Raw genomic sequence first — 15,000 nt, 5'->3', positions numbered from 1 at the left:
GGCGGGGGAGTTTGTGTCTGAGGCGGCTCCGGGCGTCTGGCGCGAGATCTCCGTCTGCGGGAACGTCTTCGCTCTGAGGGAAACCCGCTCGGCCCAGCAGAGGGGCAAACTGGTGAGGTGACGCTGGGTGGGGTCGGGGTGGGGGGGTGGAGATACCACGGCGTCAGCTGCCTTTCCAATGAGCAAAACCCAAATATGGCCATAAAAAGATTGGTGATGGAAACAGCGCAGCGGCTAAACTCTGGAAAAAAGGTTTTGAGGCTCTCATGAGGAAGTTTTTCCCACACGTATCCACAGAGCGGAATATCGCAAAAGTGTGACGGAAAGACTTTTTCCACATTGACTCGTCAGCGGACGCCACTGACGAGTCACGTGAGCACTTCACTGGCCAGTGAAGATGCCGTGTTTTGATTGGACGGAGGAGGAGGAGGAGGAGGAGGAGGAGGAGACGGAATACTTACACAACATTCTTGATAGCCAACGACATGGGAATGCAAATTTAGACAAGGAACGTTCTTACCTCCACCCTCCTCCAGGTGGCGTCTGGCTGGAATGACCGCCCTTCAATGGAAACGCTGCAAATCGCAACCCGGACTTAAAAATTAAAATTTTAGAAACATGGCTTTTATTTTGCAAACAACTGTCCTGGAACGGTCCTGGTTTCTTTTTTTTTCTTTTTTCTTCGCTGTCTGCTTTTTATTGTTGGAATGAACGTAATGCAGCTGACCACCTGAACTTCCTTCGGGATTAATAAAGTGTTGTCCAATCCAATCTAATCTTCTTTCCTCCGTGTGAAGGTTGAAAACGAGTCCAACACCCTCCAGGACGGCTCTCTCATCGACCTCTGCGGCGCCACCCTGCTGTGGAGGACCCCCGGCGGGCTGCGCCACACTCCCACCCTCAAGCAGCTGGAGTCTCTGCGGCAGGAGCTGAACGCGGCTCGGCCGCAGTGCCCAGTGGGCTTCAACACGCTGGCCTTCCCCAGCCTGGCCCAGCGCGAGATCGTGGACAAGAAGCAGCCCTGGGTCTACGTCAACTGCGGCCACGTGCACGGCTACCACAACTGGGGCTACCGCAAGGACAAGAGCCCCCCCGGCCCGGGGGGCACGGCGCCCCCCAGCGCCGGCGAGAGGGAGTGCCCCATGTGCCGCAGGGTGGGCACCTACGTGCCGCTGTGGCTGGGCTGCGAGGGGGGACTGTACCTGGACGCCGGGCCGCCCACCCACGCCTTCTGCCCCTGCGGCCACGTGTGCTCGGAAAAGACGGTGGTGGGCTGGAGCCAGATCCCCCTGCCCCACGGCACCCACGCCTTCCACGCCGCCTGCCCCTTCTGCGGCACGTGGCTGACGGGGGAGCAGGGCCACGTCAAACTCATCTTCCAGGGCCCCGTCGACTGAAGCAGGTCGGGGGCGGGGCGGGTCGGGGGCGGGGCAGGGGCGGGGCAGGCCGACCGAGGGGACAAATCTGGACGTTCAGATGTTGGATGACAGACGTGATGGCCAAAAAGTGGACTGTTGACTGTGGGTGGGGGGGTGGGGTGGAAGCGGGGGGGCAATAGTGGATCGCAAAGGCTTCAAATGAAATATGAGACATGGATTATGTGTAAATAAAATTTGTGAAATGAGCGCACGTGTGCTTCATTTGACCTCGGCCTCAATCTGTAATCACTCGCTTATTGTTGGAGGTTTTCTCTTTCCATTTGTTTTGTTGTTTTGTTTTTTTTGCAGGAAAATCAAGGCGACACGGTGGTGCAGTAGTGAGCGCTGCCGGCCTCACAGCAAGAAGGTCGTGGGTTCGATTCCCCAGGGTCTCCTGGCTGGGACCTGGAGCTTGCAGGTTCTCCCTGTGTCTGCTGGCTCCTCTCCAGGTTCTCCAGCTAAATCTAACCTCATCCCTAGGTGTGTGTGTGTGTGTGTGTGTGTGTGTGTGTGTGTGTGTGAGAGAGTGTGAGTCTCTGAGATGAAGTGGCCACTGGTCCAGGGTGTCACCCTGCCTTCACCCAGTGACAGCTGGGAGGCTCCAGCAGAGCCCCAGGACCCTGAGCTCAGGAAGAAGCAGCTATAGAATAATAACAATATGTGTGTGTGTGTGTGTGTGTGTGTGTAACAGTCATGACCCCAAACGAGCTGAAAGAACACAGAGCCAACATGGGGAAACTGGACAGTGGCAGCTGGCGGTAAAAACGGTCAGCTGCTTCTTTATTCATGAACACACGCCACCTAGTGTGTGCCTTTATTAAGCCACTGAATAGTGATGAACAACTGTGCAAATTACATGACACCACCACCACCACCACCAACCTAAAAAAATAAATACAAAAAACAAACAAACCGTGAAACACAAACTGAAAGTGTCATTTTTTTTTTTTTTTAATCACAATCGCATTTGCAAGCAAAAAGAAAAAAACAAAACAAAACAAAAAAAAAAACACAAATTAAAAATCCCCACCCGGCTCAATTTAACCCCACTTCTCCCCACCACCCCCGATTCTACAAGGGCCTAAGTCACATGACGTATGAATCCACCATCATTAGTAGAACAGTGAGACTCAGCAAAACATAAAAATGAACAGAAACGAGAAAACATCCGTTTAAATGTGTCGACTTTTGAATGAGAGCTTTGAGTGGAGCGTCCGCGAGCCAATCAGAGCACTGCGTCGCTGGGCTGCCTCCACAGAAAAAAAAGGATTCAACAACCCCCCCCACCCCCCCCACCCCGCGACACACTCACACACCAAAAAAAGAAAAAAGAAAAAACGCTCGATGGAGGAACAGTGTGGCTGTTACAGAGTTAGCTTAGCTCCAGCCTGAGCTAATATGGCTGAAAGCTATAAGAGGGTGAGGGGGGGGGGGGCACCGGCCGGCGGGTACTGGATGCATTTTGCATTCATTCGGTCTGATGACTATGAACAGAAGCAGCTGGAACAAACTGCAGCTTCACTCCCATCAGTGAAGCAGCAGGACGGAGACGAACCGGGCCGAGACGGCCCGAGGTTCTTTCTGGCTTATGTATGTGTGTGTGTGTGTACCCAGCCCTCACCCCTGCGAGACCATCATGACCAGCAGAAGCCACTCTGAACGTCTTCATGATGGCTGACTGGGTTTGTCCTCCCCGGTGGAGCAGGTGTGAGGTGTGGGAGCCAATCAAACAGGTGGCTTCAGGAAACCAGCTGCTCACTGCTTTTATCACATCTGGGCTGTGTGTGTGGGGGGGGGGGTGGGGGGTGGGGGGGTTCAAGATGAATAGACGATGAAGCAGTGAGGTGGAAGCATTATGAAGGCGGGGCTGAAGGAGTGTCGGGGAGTTCATATCCGGTCGGGAGAAGATCCCAGACCAGTCAGTCCCTGAGAACCAGCGAGGAAGAGGAGGGGGAGGAGGAGGAGGAGGAGGATGGATGGGGAGAAACACACCGTTACGATTTAAAGGAAAAGAAAGAAAAAGCTTTCATGCTACTGAATGAATGAGAAGAAGAAGAAGAAGAAGAAGAAAGAAGAAGAAGAAGAAGAAGAAGAAGAAACTCCATCTCCCTGTCTGGACCTAAGAGGCATTCAGGAGCATTGAGGACTGTAGGAATCATCAGCATCAGTTGAAGAGCTCCCCCCCCCCCCACACACACACACACACACCTTCCTCTAGCTGAGCTTCATCCGCAAAAAAAGCAAACAGGAGTGAAAAATAAATCCCACAGGACCTCCAAGTGACACCTGAAGCTAACCGCACTAGCATTAGCATTAGCATTCTCTACCAGACTCATTAGTAAGAAAGTCAAATAATAACATTGATAAATGAGTTGTGGTGAAGCCAAATATTAACAACAGGCTGTTAGGTGCCAGTCCGCATTGTGCGTGTGTGTGTGAGTAAGTGTGTGTGTGCGTGCTACACAACATTCTTATACAGCGTCCGGATCATTTAGTGATGACTCCAGGCGCGCGCGCACACACACACACACACACACACACACACACACACACACACACACACACACACACACACACACACACACACACACACACACACACACACAGCCTTCCTCCCTCTCCTCTGGTGAAAGGTTCATGTTTCAGTGGAACAGTGTGAACTGTCCTGCAGCAGCAGCAGCAGCAGCAGCAGTGGCACTGCTGACACTTCATATCTGCTCTGTCTGAGCGGAGAAGTGTGGCTCAGATTTCATATCTGCTGCCACAGCATCGTCGCACTGGAGGTCATTGAAAAACTGAGGGAGTGGAACCTTTTCTCTGAACTGGATGCGATTGGCTGACACATGACTGCATGCGTGTGTGTGACATGACTGCATGTGCTTTTGTCTCTTAAGTCAAGCACATACTGTACATAGAAGCAGACATGTAATTAGGACCTGATCGTGTGATGCAAATGTTGCTAATTATCCTTAAACAATGTTGCTAGTTTCAGGTGAAGGCTGAATCAATATTATTTATTTTTTAAAGTAATCAGGGAGCAGGACCTTCGCAGGACCTTCGCAGGACCTTCGCAGGACCTTCGCAGGACCTTTGTGGGTCCAAACGTCACAGTTCTACTTTTGTCCTTCTTCAATTTCGTGCAAACACACAAACATTCTTTACAAGTTGGAAAAACAGCGCCGGCCAAACGGCCGACGAGTGTTCAGAAACCCGGGGGGGGGGGGGGGGGGGGGTCCTCTGAGGAGACGTTTAAAAACTTAACACAGTCAGTGGAACTGGATTAATGAACGGGTGAGGCACAAAAGATTGTGCAATTAGAAAAAAAACAAGAGAAGTGAAAGTGAGAGTGGCGGTGAAAAAACAAAACTACAACTACAACTACCAGCCAGAGTGTTGAGCATTGAGAGGAAGACTGAATTCTGCTCCTGCTGGGGGAGTTGAAGGAAGAGTGAAGTCACTGCGGGTGAGCAGAACAATAATAATAATAATAATAATAATGAGCCTATATTAACGTATTCATGTGTGTGTGTGTGTGTGCATCCAGCATCCAGTTCTGTATCATCACACTGTGCATGTATGTGCACGTGTGTGTGTGTGTGTGTGTGTGAGAGAAGAGATGAGCTCACTGGTATCTAAACCTACACTTCCACATCCTTCACCATCCTAAAAAAAGAAAAATCTAGTATCAACCTCCCGCCAGCTCTTCTTTCTTACAGTTCTTCTGATGATTGTGTTTTTTTTTGTTTTGTTTTGTTTTTTTTTGTTCCTCTCCAGACATTGGCTGCTTCTTCACTCTTCTGGTATTTGATGGTAGTTTGATGGTAGTTTGATGGTGCTACCAGACCCTGAATAGAACCCTTGGAATTCTGTTCCTATCACTTCTTTTCTGTTTTGACCGATCACCTCCAGATCTCCAGGAAGGCCTAGGAGGAGGAGGGGGAGGAGCAGGAGGAGGAGAAGAAGAAGAAGAAGAAGAAGAAGAAGAAGAAGAAGAAGAAGAAGAAGGAGGAGAAGGAGAAGAAGAAGAAGAAGAAAAGGAGGAGGAGGAGTGGGAGGAGGAGGAGGAGGAGGAGGAGGAGGGACCTCCGTGGAGAAGAAACAGGTGGGCCACTGGACCGCCGGACAGTGTTTTTACTTTTGAGGGTTTCTCTGCACAGAAGACGTGGTCGATGTTGGCCCATGGCCTGCAACCAGTCGGCCCTCTCCCCTCAGCAGCAGCCTCCCCCGGCCGGCCTGACGGGGGTGCTGTCGATCTTCAGGTTGGGCTTGTCCCCGCCGCCGCCCGCCGTGGCCCCGGGGCCCATGCGCTTCTTGATCTCGGCCGCCATGGTCATGAAGGCCTGCTCCACGTTGGTGGCGTTCTTGGCGCTGGTCTCCAGGAAGGGAATCGCCAGCGAGTCGGCAAACTCCTGCCAGGGCGAGGAGGAAATGAGTGGAGGCCGACAGAGAAGTGCAGTGGGATCGTTAGCATCGCTCTGATTGGACCGTGGGTTACCATCATTACTATTACATTACTACTATTCTTTGCATTCCATTGCAACTAACTACATTATATAGTATATTAAAGTATTGTAGTACGCTGTAAACACCCGTATCCATACTTTCCACTGTTTTAAGAAACTTATATTTAACTGCCACTTTAAAAAAACAAAAACAAAATGTATATGTATATATATATATATATATATATATATATATATATATATATATATATATATATATGTATGTATACATATATATATACACACATACATATATATATGTATGTATATATATATGTATATGTATGTATACATATATATATACACACATACATATATATATGTATGTATATATATATGTATGTATATATATATATATACATACATATATACATACGTATATGTATATATATATATACATATATACATATACATACATACATACATATATATACATACACACATATATATATATATATATATATATATACATATATACATATATATACATATATATAAATATATATATATACGTATGTATATATGTGTATATATATATATATATATATATATACGTATGTATATATGTATATATATATATATATATATATATACATATATATATATATATATATATACATATATACATATATATACATATATACATATATATAAATATATATATATACGTATGTATATATATATATATATATATATATATATATATATATATATACATATATACATATATATACATATATACATATATATAAATATATATATATACGTATGTATATATATATATATATATATATATACATATATACATATATATACATATATACATATATATAAATATATATATATACGTATGTATATATATATATGTGTTATATATTTTTAACACGATGCGTTAAAAACCGTTGGCCGGCTGACAACAGCGGGGTCGTACCTTTGCCGTCGTGTAGTCCACGACTTTCTTTGTGGTGAGGTCGCACTTGTTGCCCACCAGCAGCTTGTTGACGTTCTCACTGGCGTAGCGGTCGATTTCCTGCAGCCACTGCTTCACGTTGTTGTAGGACTCCTGCAGGGGGGGGGGGGGAGGTCACATGACTGTCACGTCTGGCCAATGGCAGACCGACTCGAGTGACGGCAGCAGATTTTCTCGCTTCTCAAGAGTTTGCGGGCGGCCGATCACGTTCGGATCGGGTGGCTCCACAGACGATAAAAGCCAGACCCACCTGATCGGTCACGTCGTACACCACGATGATGCCGTGGGCCCCGCGGTAGTAGCTGGAGGTGATGGTCCGAAACCTCTCCTGGCCGGCCGTGTCCCACTGAGCAAGGCACCGTGGAAATGAGCACAGGTGGGTCAGTCTGCACAACCCTATCATGGACCTGACCTGACTGGAAGTTCCCTCCGTACGCGGCAGTTTGTTTTGGCAGTTGATGAAGTGACGGACTGGGCGACTGATTGGTTGCGAAGCCTCTCGGCGTCCCAGCAGGTGGGAGGAGCTGTGGTTGCACGCGGCTCATTGGCTACAAATAAAAGCGATATTCCTCAAACTGCCACAACGTACACCTGTGATTTGCAGGTGTTTGCACTGAACGAAGAGAATCCAAGTCATCTTATAAGTTCTGTGTACTAGTACCCTATACTGGTTCTGTAAACATGTGGTACTGCTGCTGGTCCCTGCAGTCTGTGTACAGAATCATACGGGAGACACACTGAAAAACCAACGCGTGTCTTGAAAGTCAGTGTGAACTCACAATCTGGAGTTTGATGGTCTTCCCGTCCAGCTCAATGGTCCGGATCTTGAAGTCCACCCCGATGGTGCTGATGTAGCTCTCTGTGTAGGTGTCGTCCTGCGCAGGGGGGTTGGAGGGGGGGGGGGTGGATCAGAACCCAGCAGTGGGAATCAGAAGCTGTGTGTAGATGATGATGGTGTCGAGGAGAGAGGAGAGACTTACAGCAAAGCGCAGCAGGAGGCAGGACTTCCCGACTCCAGAGTCACCGATCAGCAGGAGCTTGAAGAGGTAGTCGCTGCAGGAGACAGGAGAGCGGGTCAGAACCACTGCTTTATACTGGGAAAACACACTGCCAATCACCTGCTGGACAGCACACAAGAGCAACTTGAGCAAGCATGGCAATGGTATAGACCAGGCGTGGGACAAACTACAGCCCAGGGGAATTTAAAGGGGCTCGGCACTTAAACCCAAACTTGAAGAAATGATGTCAACAGTCAGCCAGTCATCAAACAGCTGCATCTCCTCCATGTTTCCACAGTCATTTCAATAAAGAGCTCAACACCCTGCTGGTCCAGGGCTGGTTCTGGATGGTTCTAAGAGCTGAACACCCTGGTGGTTCTAGGTGGTTCTGGATGGTTCTGCGTGGTTCTAAGAGCTAAACACCCTGGTGGTTCTAAGTGGTTCTAGATGGTTCTAAGAGCTAAACACCCGGGTGGTTCTAGGTGGTTCTAGATGATTCTAAGAGCTGAACACCCTGGTGGTTCTAGGTGGTTCTGGATGGTTCTGCGTGGTTCTAAGAGCTAAACACCCTGGTGGTTCTAAGTGGTTCTAGATGATTCTAAGAGCTAAACATCCTGGTGGTTCTAGGAGGTTCTGGATGGTTCTTGGAACTAAACACCCTGGTGGTTCTAAGAGGTTCTGGATAGTTCTTGGAACTAAACACCCTGGTGGTTCTGGATGGTTCTGGGTGGTTCTAAGAGCTGAACACCCTGGTGGGGCTTCACAGACACTGACTTGGGTGCAACTTTGCTTTGCTTCAATTTCCATTGACATTCCAGCACCCTGTTTCCTCCTATGAGGTTCCTCACCAGAACACTCCATCCATCTGCTGCTGCTCCGCTACCCCTCCTCTGGCACACTGTAGAACCCACTGTGGCCCCACCAGTCACAGCCCCCCCCTACTGTGTTTGTATGAGTGACTTCCACCCAAAGCATAGATGAGAGAACCAGGTAAAGCAGCTCTACTGTGAAGTCACACTGGATGGTTGTTTGTGGCTGAACTGAACCGAAGTGACCTCAGTTACTTTTGCCATCAGCTTGGAATCACTTCTCTGGTGCTCCAAGCCACATGAACATGTTCAATACAAAATACAAAACATGGCAGCAAACAAATCCAGGGAAGAATGAGTTGAATGAGTTTCAAGTGATGACCAAACAGAGGATGTATTGTTGCATCTTTTATTCTTATTCTATGCTGTTTCTCCTGCTACTGTGGCACAACAACATGCACCCAACCCCAGTACAGCCCATCCAATCAGCAAGAGGTAAACACGTGTCACATGACGTGCAAGCACAGACAGCTGGGAGTGAGTTGCCCAATGCCAGTGATATTCCTCCTCCTCCGTGTGAAACTGATCCTGGACATGTGATCTCCTGCCATTCTGAACGTCCACGCACCGCTGCTGAGGAGACTGCAGCTCACGTTACTGAACCTTGCGACACCTTGTATCAGCTGGTGGCCAAGTCAGGTGTTGTTGTGCGAGGCCACAAGGAAGTAGGTTCCTCCAACAAAAAAAAAAAAGAGAACAATTCTACGGCTCCAACGGAAAAAGCAAGAAGATAACTTCCAACGGCTCGGACCGAGAACCAGCTGATCAAACTCCACTGTGACGGATGCGTGACTAAACGTGCACACATGACGTGTTCTGTATGCAACATCGGTGTGAGATGCTGAGAAGAGAAGTTGCGCGTCAGATTTACCAGCATGTCCAGATATTTTTAAGCGCGATATGGAATGAGGCCATATCGGCGACGTCGATATAATTCAGATTTCCGCAGCTCGCTCCCCTGCCCCTCCTTGTTCATGCACAGAGGGCGGGAGCGCGGGAGCAGATACTCCCAACCGGCATGGCCAACACTGACTTTGACTGAACATTTACCCTCACTTTGCGGGGGGGGAAAAAAAAATATTGGGATATAAATCGCATATCGATATTCAGCCTAAATATATCGGGATATAACTTTTAATCCATATCGCCCAGCCCCGCCAGCATCTGAAAGCACACACAAAAACCGTACAGTGTTCCAGTGAGCCCTGACTTTCTAAAATGCGTTTCCTCATCGTAAAGATGAGGCCGGCGGTCAAAGATGACATCACACAAAACCACGAGCAGGGCAGCGTTCAGGGTTTGGTCTCGGCCTCCAGACCACTTTTCAAGGGTCTCCGTCTCGTCTCGTCTCGTCTCGTCTCGGTGTCTGTGGTATTTTGTACTGGGTCTGGTCTCGGTCTCAGACTGGGGTGTTTAAATTCAGACCAGTGGAGACTCAGCCAACACTGTAATAACACGATAATAACAGAAAAGAATCCAGCTGCTGTCGTTTTACGCTCTGTTGGTGACACCCAGAGTGACAACCTGCCCCCTTATTCCTGGTTCTTTTTTTTCTTTTTTTTAATCATTATTTTGTGACACAAAGATGTTGTTGGTGTTTTTTTTGTTTTTTTTAATGGTTCAAAATAGCTGGAAAAGCATCAAAATGTTCAAGTAAATGAAAATATGCCGGTCATTTTTTCTGTGCTGTAGTTATTTTTCTATGATATGTAAAGTCTTGCTGTGGTCTCCATCTCGATGCTCTCTTGTCTCGAGACTGTCTTGGTCTCGGTTGGTGCGGTCTGGACTACAACACTATGAGTTCATCAACAGTGTCGACAGTACATACCATCAACTGAAGACGTGAACGCCATGCATTTCAATCATGGGGGGGGGTGGGGGTGTTCTAAACAAGCCATATAGTGAATAGATCAGTGAGGCTTCACGAGAGCCGACATCCGAGTGTGTGTCGTGGATGTTGTTCGAGCGTCTTTACGACTACACAGCATCTGCCGGTGATGTCGCTGCGCTGCTTCTGTCCATCATTCCGCGTCAAGGAGCGGAAAGCTTGTGTTCATTTTTGTGACGCTTATTTTGTGAGTGGGGAATGTCGCTGTATTTCCAAAAAGCCTGTCGTACGCTGACTGTATTGAGAAACACGTCAGTCACATCTAGAGCAGCAGCAGCAGCAGCAGTCCGCACCCTTCACACTGAGCTAGTTAGCTAGCCGGCTAGCTAGCTAACTAGCTAGCTAGCTATGTGTCGATATCTCCAAGAACCCGCCGCTTACCCAGCAAACTGCTGTCGTGAGCGTCATATAAACCATGTCAAATTGTAACGTACACACACATACACACAACAACAAAAAATACCGATGACGTATGAGGTACAGAATTACAAACTCACTATTCGGGATTCATGGTTTCACTCTGGATGTTTTTGTTCCCTCCTGCCGGCGACTGGACTCGCGCTTCCTTTTCCGGTCAAACCGATGACTCCAGGAATCCCTCGAACTTAACCGGCTGTTTGACTGGTTTTTTTGTTTTTTTTAACCCTGACTATTATCGGCCCTTTATCGTCCGAGTGTATTCACCCAAGGCAGGCTTGATAAACGCTGAATGCGAGATGATAAAATCCCCCTTTCCTCACGTCAGGCCAGGGTGTTTGGCTCTTTTTCTTCTTCTCAATGTTGCTGTTTGTTGCTTGTCACAAGCTCAAGATGGTTGCGCAGGTGCGGTAGTGACGCAGCAGAACGGAGGGTGACGTGTCGCTGAGGAATCTCACTGACGTAGAGGGGGCGGTGCTTGAACCTGTACGTACAGGTACTACCCGAATAATGAGAATATCCAGTAAGAGTTGTTTTATTTTGCCAATTGAACGTTAAAGATGAAAGCAACACATTTTATTGAGCCACTGCACGCGAACTGACATCTCAAGCAGTCCCTCGTTGTAACTTTGCTGATGAAGATTTTCAGCTTATTAAAACCACAAAGCCACAAACTCAGAACATTGTTATAAGATTTGAGGGTTTGTTTTTTTTTAAGCTGCAAGACCTGATCAGCAAAACCCAAAGAAATAAAAGCTTGAAATATATTGATTTGCATAGTATTCCTTTATATAATATGTCACATTCACCTTTGAAGTTGAATTGCAGAAATACTACAACCTGTTCAGGATATTCTAATTGTCTGGGTAGTACCTGTATACTGTATATATATATATATACATTTATTTTTTTTTTTTTTTTATTTTTTAAACAGCAATCCCATAAACCTGGTGTCTCTTAGTTGTTTTTAAACAGGAATAGGAAGCTACTAGTAGCTCATTGCTAGCAGTTTCTTCCTGCAACATAGCATCCAATATGTTGAATGTGTTTGCAGTCTTATTTAATTAAATGTCATCCATCCATCCATCCATCTGAGGGTGCTGGGGCTCTGCTGGAGGCTCTCCCAGCTGTCACTGGGTGAAGGCAGGGTGACACCCTGGACAAGTGGACACTTCATCGCAGGACCACATCGTAGAGACACACAACCATTCACACTCTCACACACAGCGAGGGACAATCTAGAGTTCCCAGTTCTCCCAGAGAGAGGGAACCTGGAGAGAACCCAGGCAGACACAGGGGGAACATGCAAACTCCACGCAGAAAGGCCCCAGGGCCCGGAATCGAACCCACAACCTTCTTGCTGTGAGACTTAAATTTCATGATTCATTTTATTATTAAACTTTGAGCATGAAAAGTGATATTTTTAATGATTCATCACAGTTACAAAATAATATGGTTATTATTACAAGTTTATATTATCACAAGATCACACACACACACACACACACACACACACACACACACACACACACACAATTTATAGATTTCACGATCCACTGGAGTCAAAATCCTTTTTTTTTGTGCGTACAAATTCTGCCAATAAGTTTCAGTTGAAACTGGAATTGACTGAGTGTAACATTGAACAGCACCATTCTAGCTGTCCTTCTCTGATACTGCAGAACCAGTAATACACTTGAGGTAGCCATCCTCCAGATCCACGTACTCATTCCTGGCTGCGGCCGCACCCGCAGGAGCAGATTCCCTCCGACTCCGCCCTCCCCCGCATTCTGTCACCGCAGCATCAAATCCTGCTGCAGCTGCAGAGACCTCCAGAACCTGGTTCATGTAGAGGGCCTCCTCACTGGCCTCCAGAACTGGAAGACCGTCTAGAAGACATGTCAGCGTTGCTCCCAGTTTCCCAAAGTCCGGCCTGCGGTCTGGGTCCTCGTTCCAGCAGCTCAGCATGACATCATAACTGCACAGCGGTGAGATGAATTAAGACCTTTGATACTTTCAGGACATCTACAAATCTTTACCATCATTAATTCTTTTTGTTCCCCCAATAAATTACCATCATTATTATTATTATTATTATTATTATTATTATTATTATTATTATTATTATTACCATTAGTATTATTATTATTATTATTATTATTATTATTATTATTATTATTACCATTATTATTATTATTATTATTATTATTATTATTACTATAATTATTATTATTATTATTATTATTATTATTATTACCATTAGTATTATTATTATTATTATTATTACCATTATTATTATTATTATTATTATTATTATTATTATTATTACTATAATTATTATTATTATTATTATTATTATTATTATTACCATTAGTATTATTATTATTATTATTATTATTATTATTATTACCATTATTATTATTATTATTATTATTACTATAATTATTATTATTATTATTATTATTATTATTATTATTACCATTAGTATTATTATTATTATTATTATTATTATTATTATTATTATTATTATTACCATTATTATTATTATTATTATTATTACTATAATTATTATTATTATTATTATTCTTACCATTATTATTACTATAATTATTATTATTATTATTATTATTATTATTATTACTATAATTATTATTATTATTATTATCATTATTATTATTATTATTATTATTATTATTATTATTACCATTATTATTACTATAATTATTATTATTATCATTATTATTATTATTATTACGACACAACTCACAGTTTGTGGTCACAGTCCAGTGGTGGTTTGAGGCGGAGTCCTGACTGCAGCAGGTCAAGCAGCTCACAGTTCTGAACTCCTGGATACGGAGTCCTCCCCAGAGAAACTATCTCCCACATCGTCACCCCGAAGGACCACTGGCACGACGCGGAAGGACGATCAAAGTCATTCATGCAGAAAAATGAACGCCTGACGCATTCATACACACAAACAACCTCGATATATACACGTGCATAATCTCTGCTTTGGAGTTTTGTATTAGACAAAAGTGGACTTACGACATCACTCTTGGTGGTGTAGACAGAGTCAGACAGACTCTCCATGGCCATCCACTTGATGGGGACACGGATGGCTATTTTCTGACGGTAGTAGTTGCTGCTGTAGATTTTCTTGGACAGGCCAAAGTCAGCGACGCAAACCCTCAGGTCGTCACCGAGCCTGCAAAACAATAAACACACACACACACACACAGGCAGAGAGACACACTATATTATGAAGTATGTTTGTGTTGAACACAGTCACCTCCTCCTCCTCCTCCTCCTCCTCCTCCTCCTCCTCCAGTGGAACCCTCAGGGCTTCCCTCCAGCGGAACCTCAGCTCTGACACTTTATTATTCTTTTTTTTTTTAACTCTTCTTCTTCACACGCGCAAACCATATGTGACGACCAGTAGCTGCCAGGGAGACGCAGCACGGATCTTTGGAGCGCCTCCTTCTGTCTCCCTGAGAACTCACATGCAGTTGCGAGCAGCCAGGTCTCTGTGCAGGAAGCCCCGCAGGTTCAAGTAGTCCATCCCCGCGGCAATGTCGATCATGAAGCGCAGCAGACGCTGATACGGAAGAGACTACAAGAGAACACAATTGTACATATTATCTATTTTAAATTGAATGGATTGATTTCATTTTAATATCATACATTTCATTTTTTTGGTTTGTTTTTATTTTATGATATCATTTTTTTTCGTCTTCTTGAGCACAGCGATGAGGAGCGGCGGCTAAAGGCCGTTGGGAATACAGGTTTGGATGAGTCCAGTACTTCTTCACACTCCTTTACAGCATAGTTAAGTTGTGGTCATTTGTTGTTGTTGTTGTTGTTGTTGTTGTTGTTGTTGTTGTTGTTGTTGTTGTTGTTTTCTTTGAGTATTAGGCTTGCATATTTTCATTATTGTATCCTTT

At 45.3% G+C, this 15,000-nt stretch overlaps 3 protein-coding genes and 1 long non-coding RNA gene across 7 annotated transcripts in view; 1 reads left to right on the top strand and 3 right to left on the bottom strand.

Moving 5' to 3' along the window:
* Positions 1-1,397, top strand: part of peli3 (pellino E3 ubiquitin protein ligase family member 3) — a 9,679-nt gene extending 8,282 nt beyond the window's left edge. For all 4 annotated transcript variants that reach the window (XM_076040458.1, XM_076040457.1, XM_076040456.1 and 1 more), the window contains exons 6-7: positions 1-112; positions 798-1,397. The exon at positions 1-112 is cut by the window's left edge and continues 77 nt beyond it. In XM_076040458.1, coding sequence (XP_075896573.1) covers positions 1-112; positions 798-1,397 — 712 coding nt within the window. The remainder of the gene's footprint in view (positions 113-797) is intronic.
* A 757-nt stretch (positions 1,398-2,154) lies between these two features.
* On the bottom strand, positions 2,155-11,468 carry rab1ba (zRAB1B, member RAS oncogene family a). The gene is made up of 6 exons (XM_076040501.1): positions 11,143-11,468; positions 7,871-7,943; positions 7,670-7,765; positions 7,141-7,236; positions 6,852-6,983; positions 2,155-5,827 (listed from the first exon to the last, which is right to left on the bottom strand). Exons 1-6 carry the CDS (start codon positions 11,154-11,156, stop codon positions 5,627-5,629), a joined length of 612 nt encoding a protein of 203 aa, XP_075896616.1. The 5' UTR covers positions 11,157-11,468; the 3' UTR covers positions 2,155-5,626.
* Positions 8,193-8,810, bottom strand: LOC142897873 (uncharacterized). Its single transcript, XR_012928502.1, has 3 exons — positions 8,592-8,810; positions 8,357-8,476; positions 8,193-8,286 (listed from the first exon to the last, which is right to left on the bottom strand). It is a non-coding gene; the product is annotated as an uncharacterized LOC142897873 (long non-coding RNA).
* A 965-nt stretch (positions 11,469-12,433) lies between the features above and the next one.
* LOC142897824 (ephrin type-A receptor 7) overlaps positions 12,434-15,000 on the bottom strand; it is a 13,036-nt gene continuing 10,469 nt past the window's right edge. Inside the window, exons 12-15 of the mRNA XM_076040416.1 lie at positions 14,560-14,669; positions 14,105-14,264; positions 13,827-13,963; positions 12,434-13,037 (exon numbers count right to left, since the gene is read on the bottom strand). Coding sequence (XP_075896531.1) covers positions 12,716-13,037; positions 13,827-13,963; positions 14,105-14,264; positions 14,560-14,669 — 729 coding nt within the window. The 3' untranslated portion in view covers positions 12,434-12,715. The remainder of the gene's footprint in view (positions 13,038-13,826; positions 13,964-14,104; positions 14,265-14,559; positions 14,670-15,000) is intronic.

Source organism: Nelusetta ayraudi, unplaced genomic scaffold (assembly GCF_046127955.1).
Source record: "Nelusetta ayraudi isolate G7.1 ecotype Tasmania unplaced genomic scaffold, CSIRO-AGI_Nayr_v1 ptg000061l, whole genome shotgun sequence".
In the NCBI taxonomy this organism is placed as follows: domain Eukaryota; kingdom Metazoa; phylum Chordata; class Actinopteri; order Tetraodontiformes; family Monacanthidae; genus Nelusetta; species Nelusetta ayraudi.
This window is presented reverse-complemented; position numbering and strand designations above follow the sequence as displayed.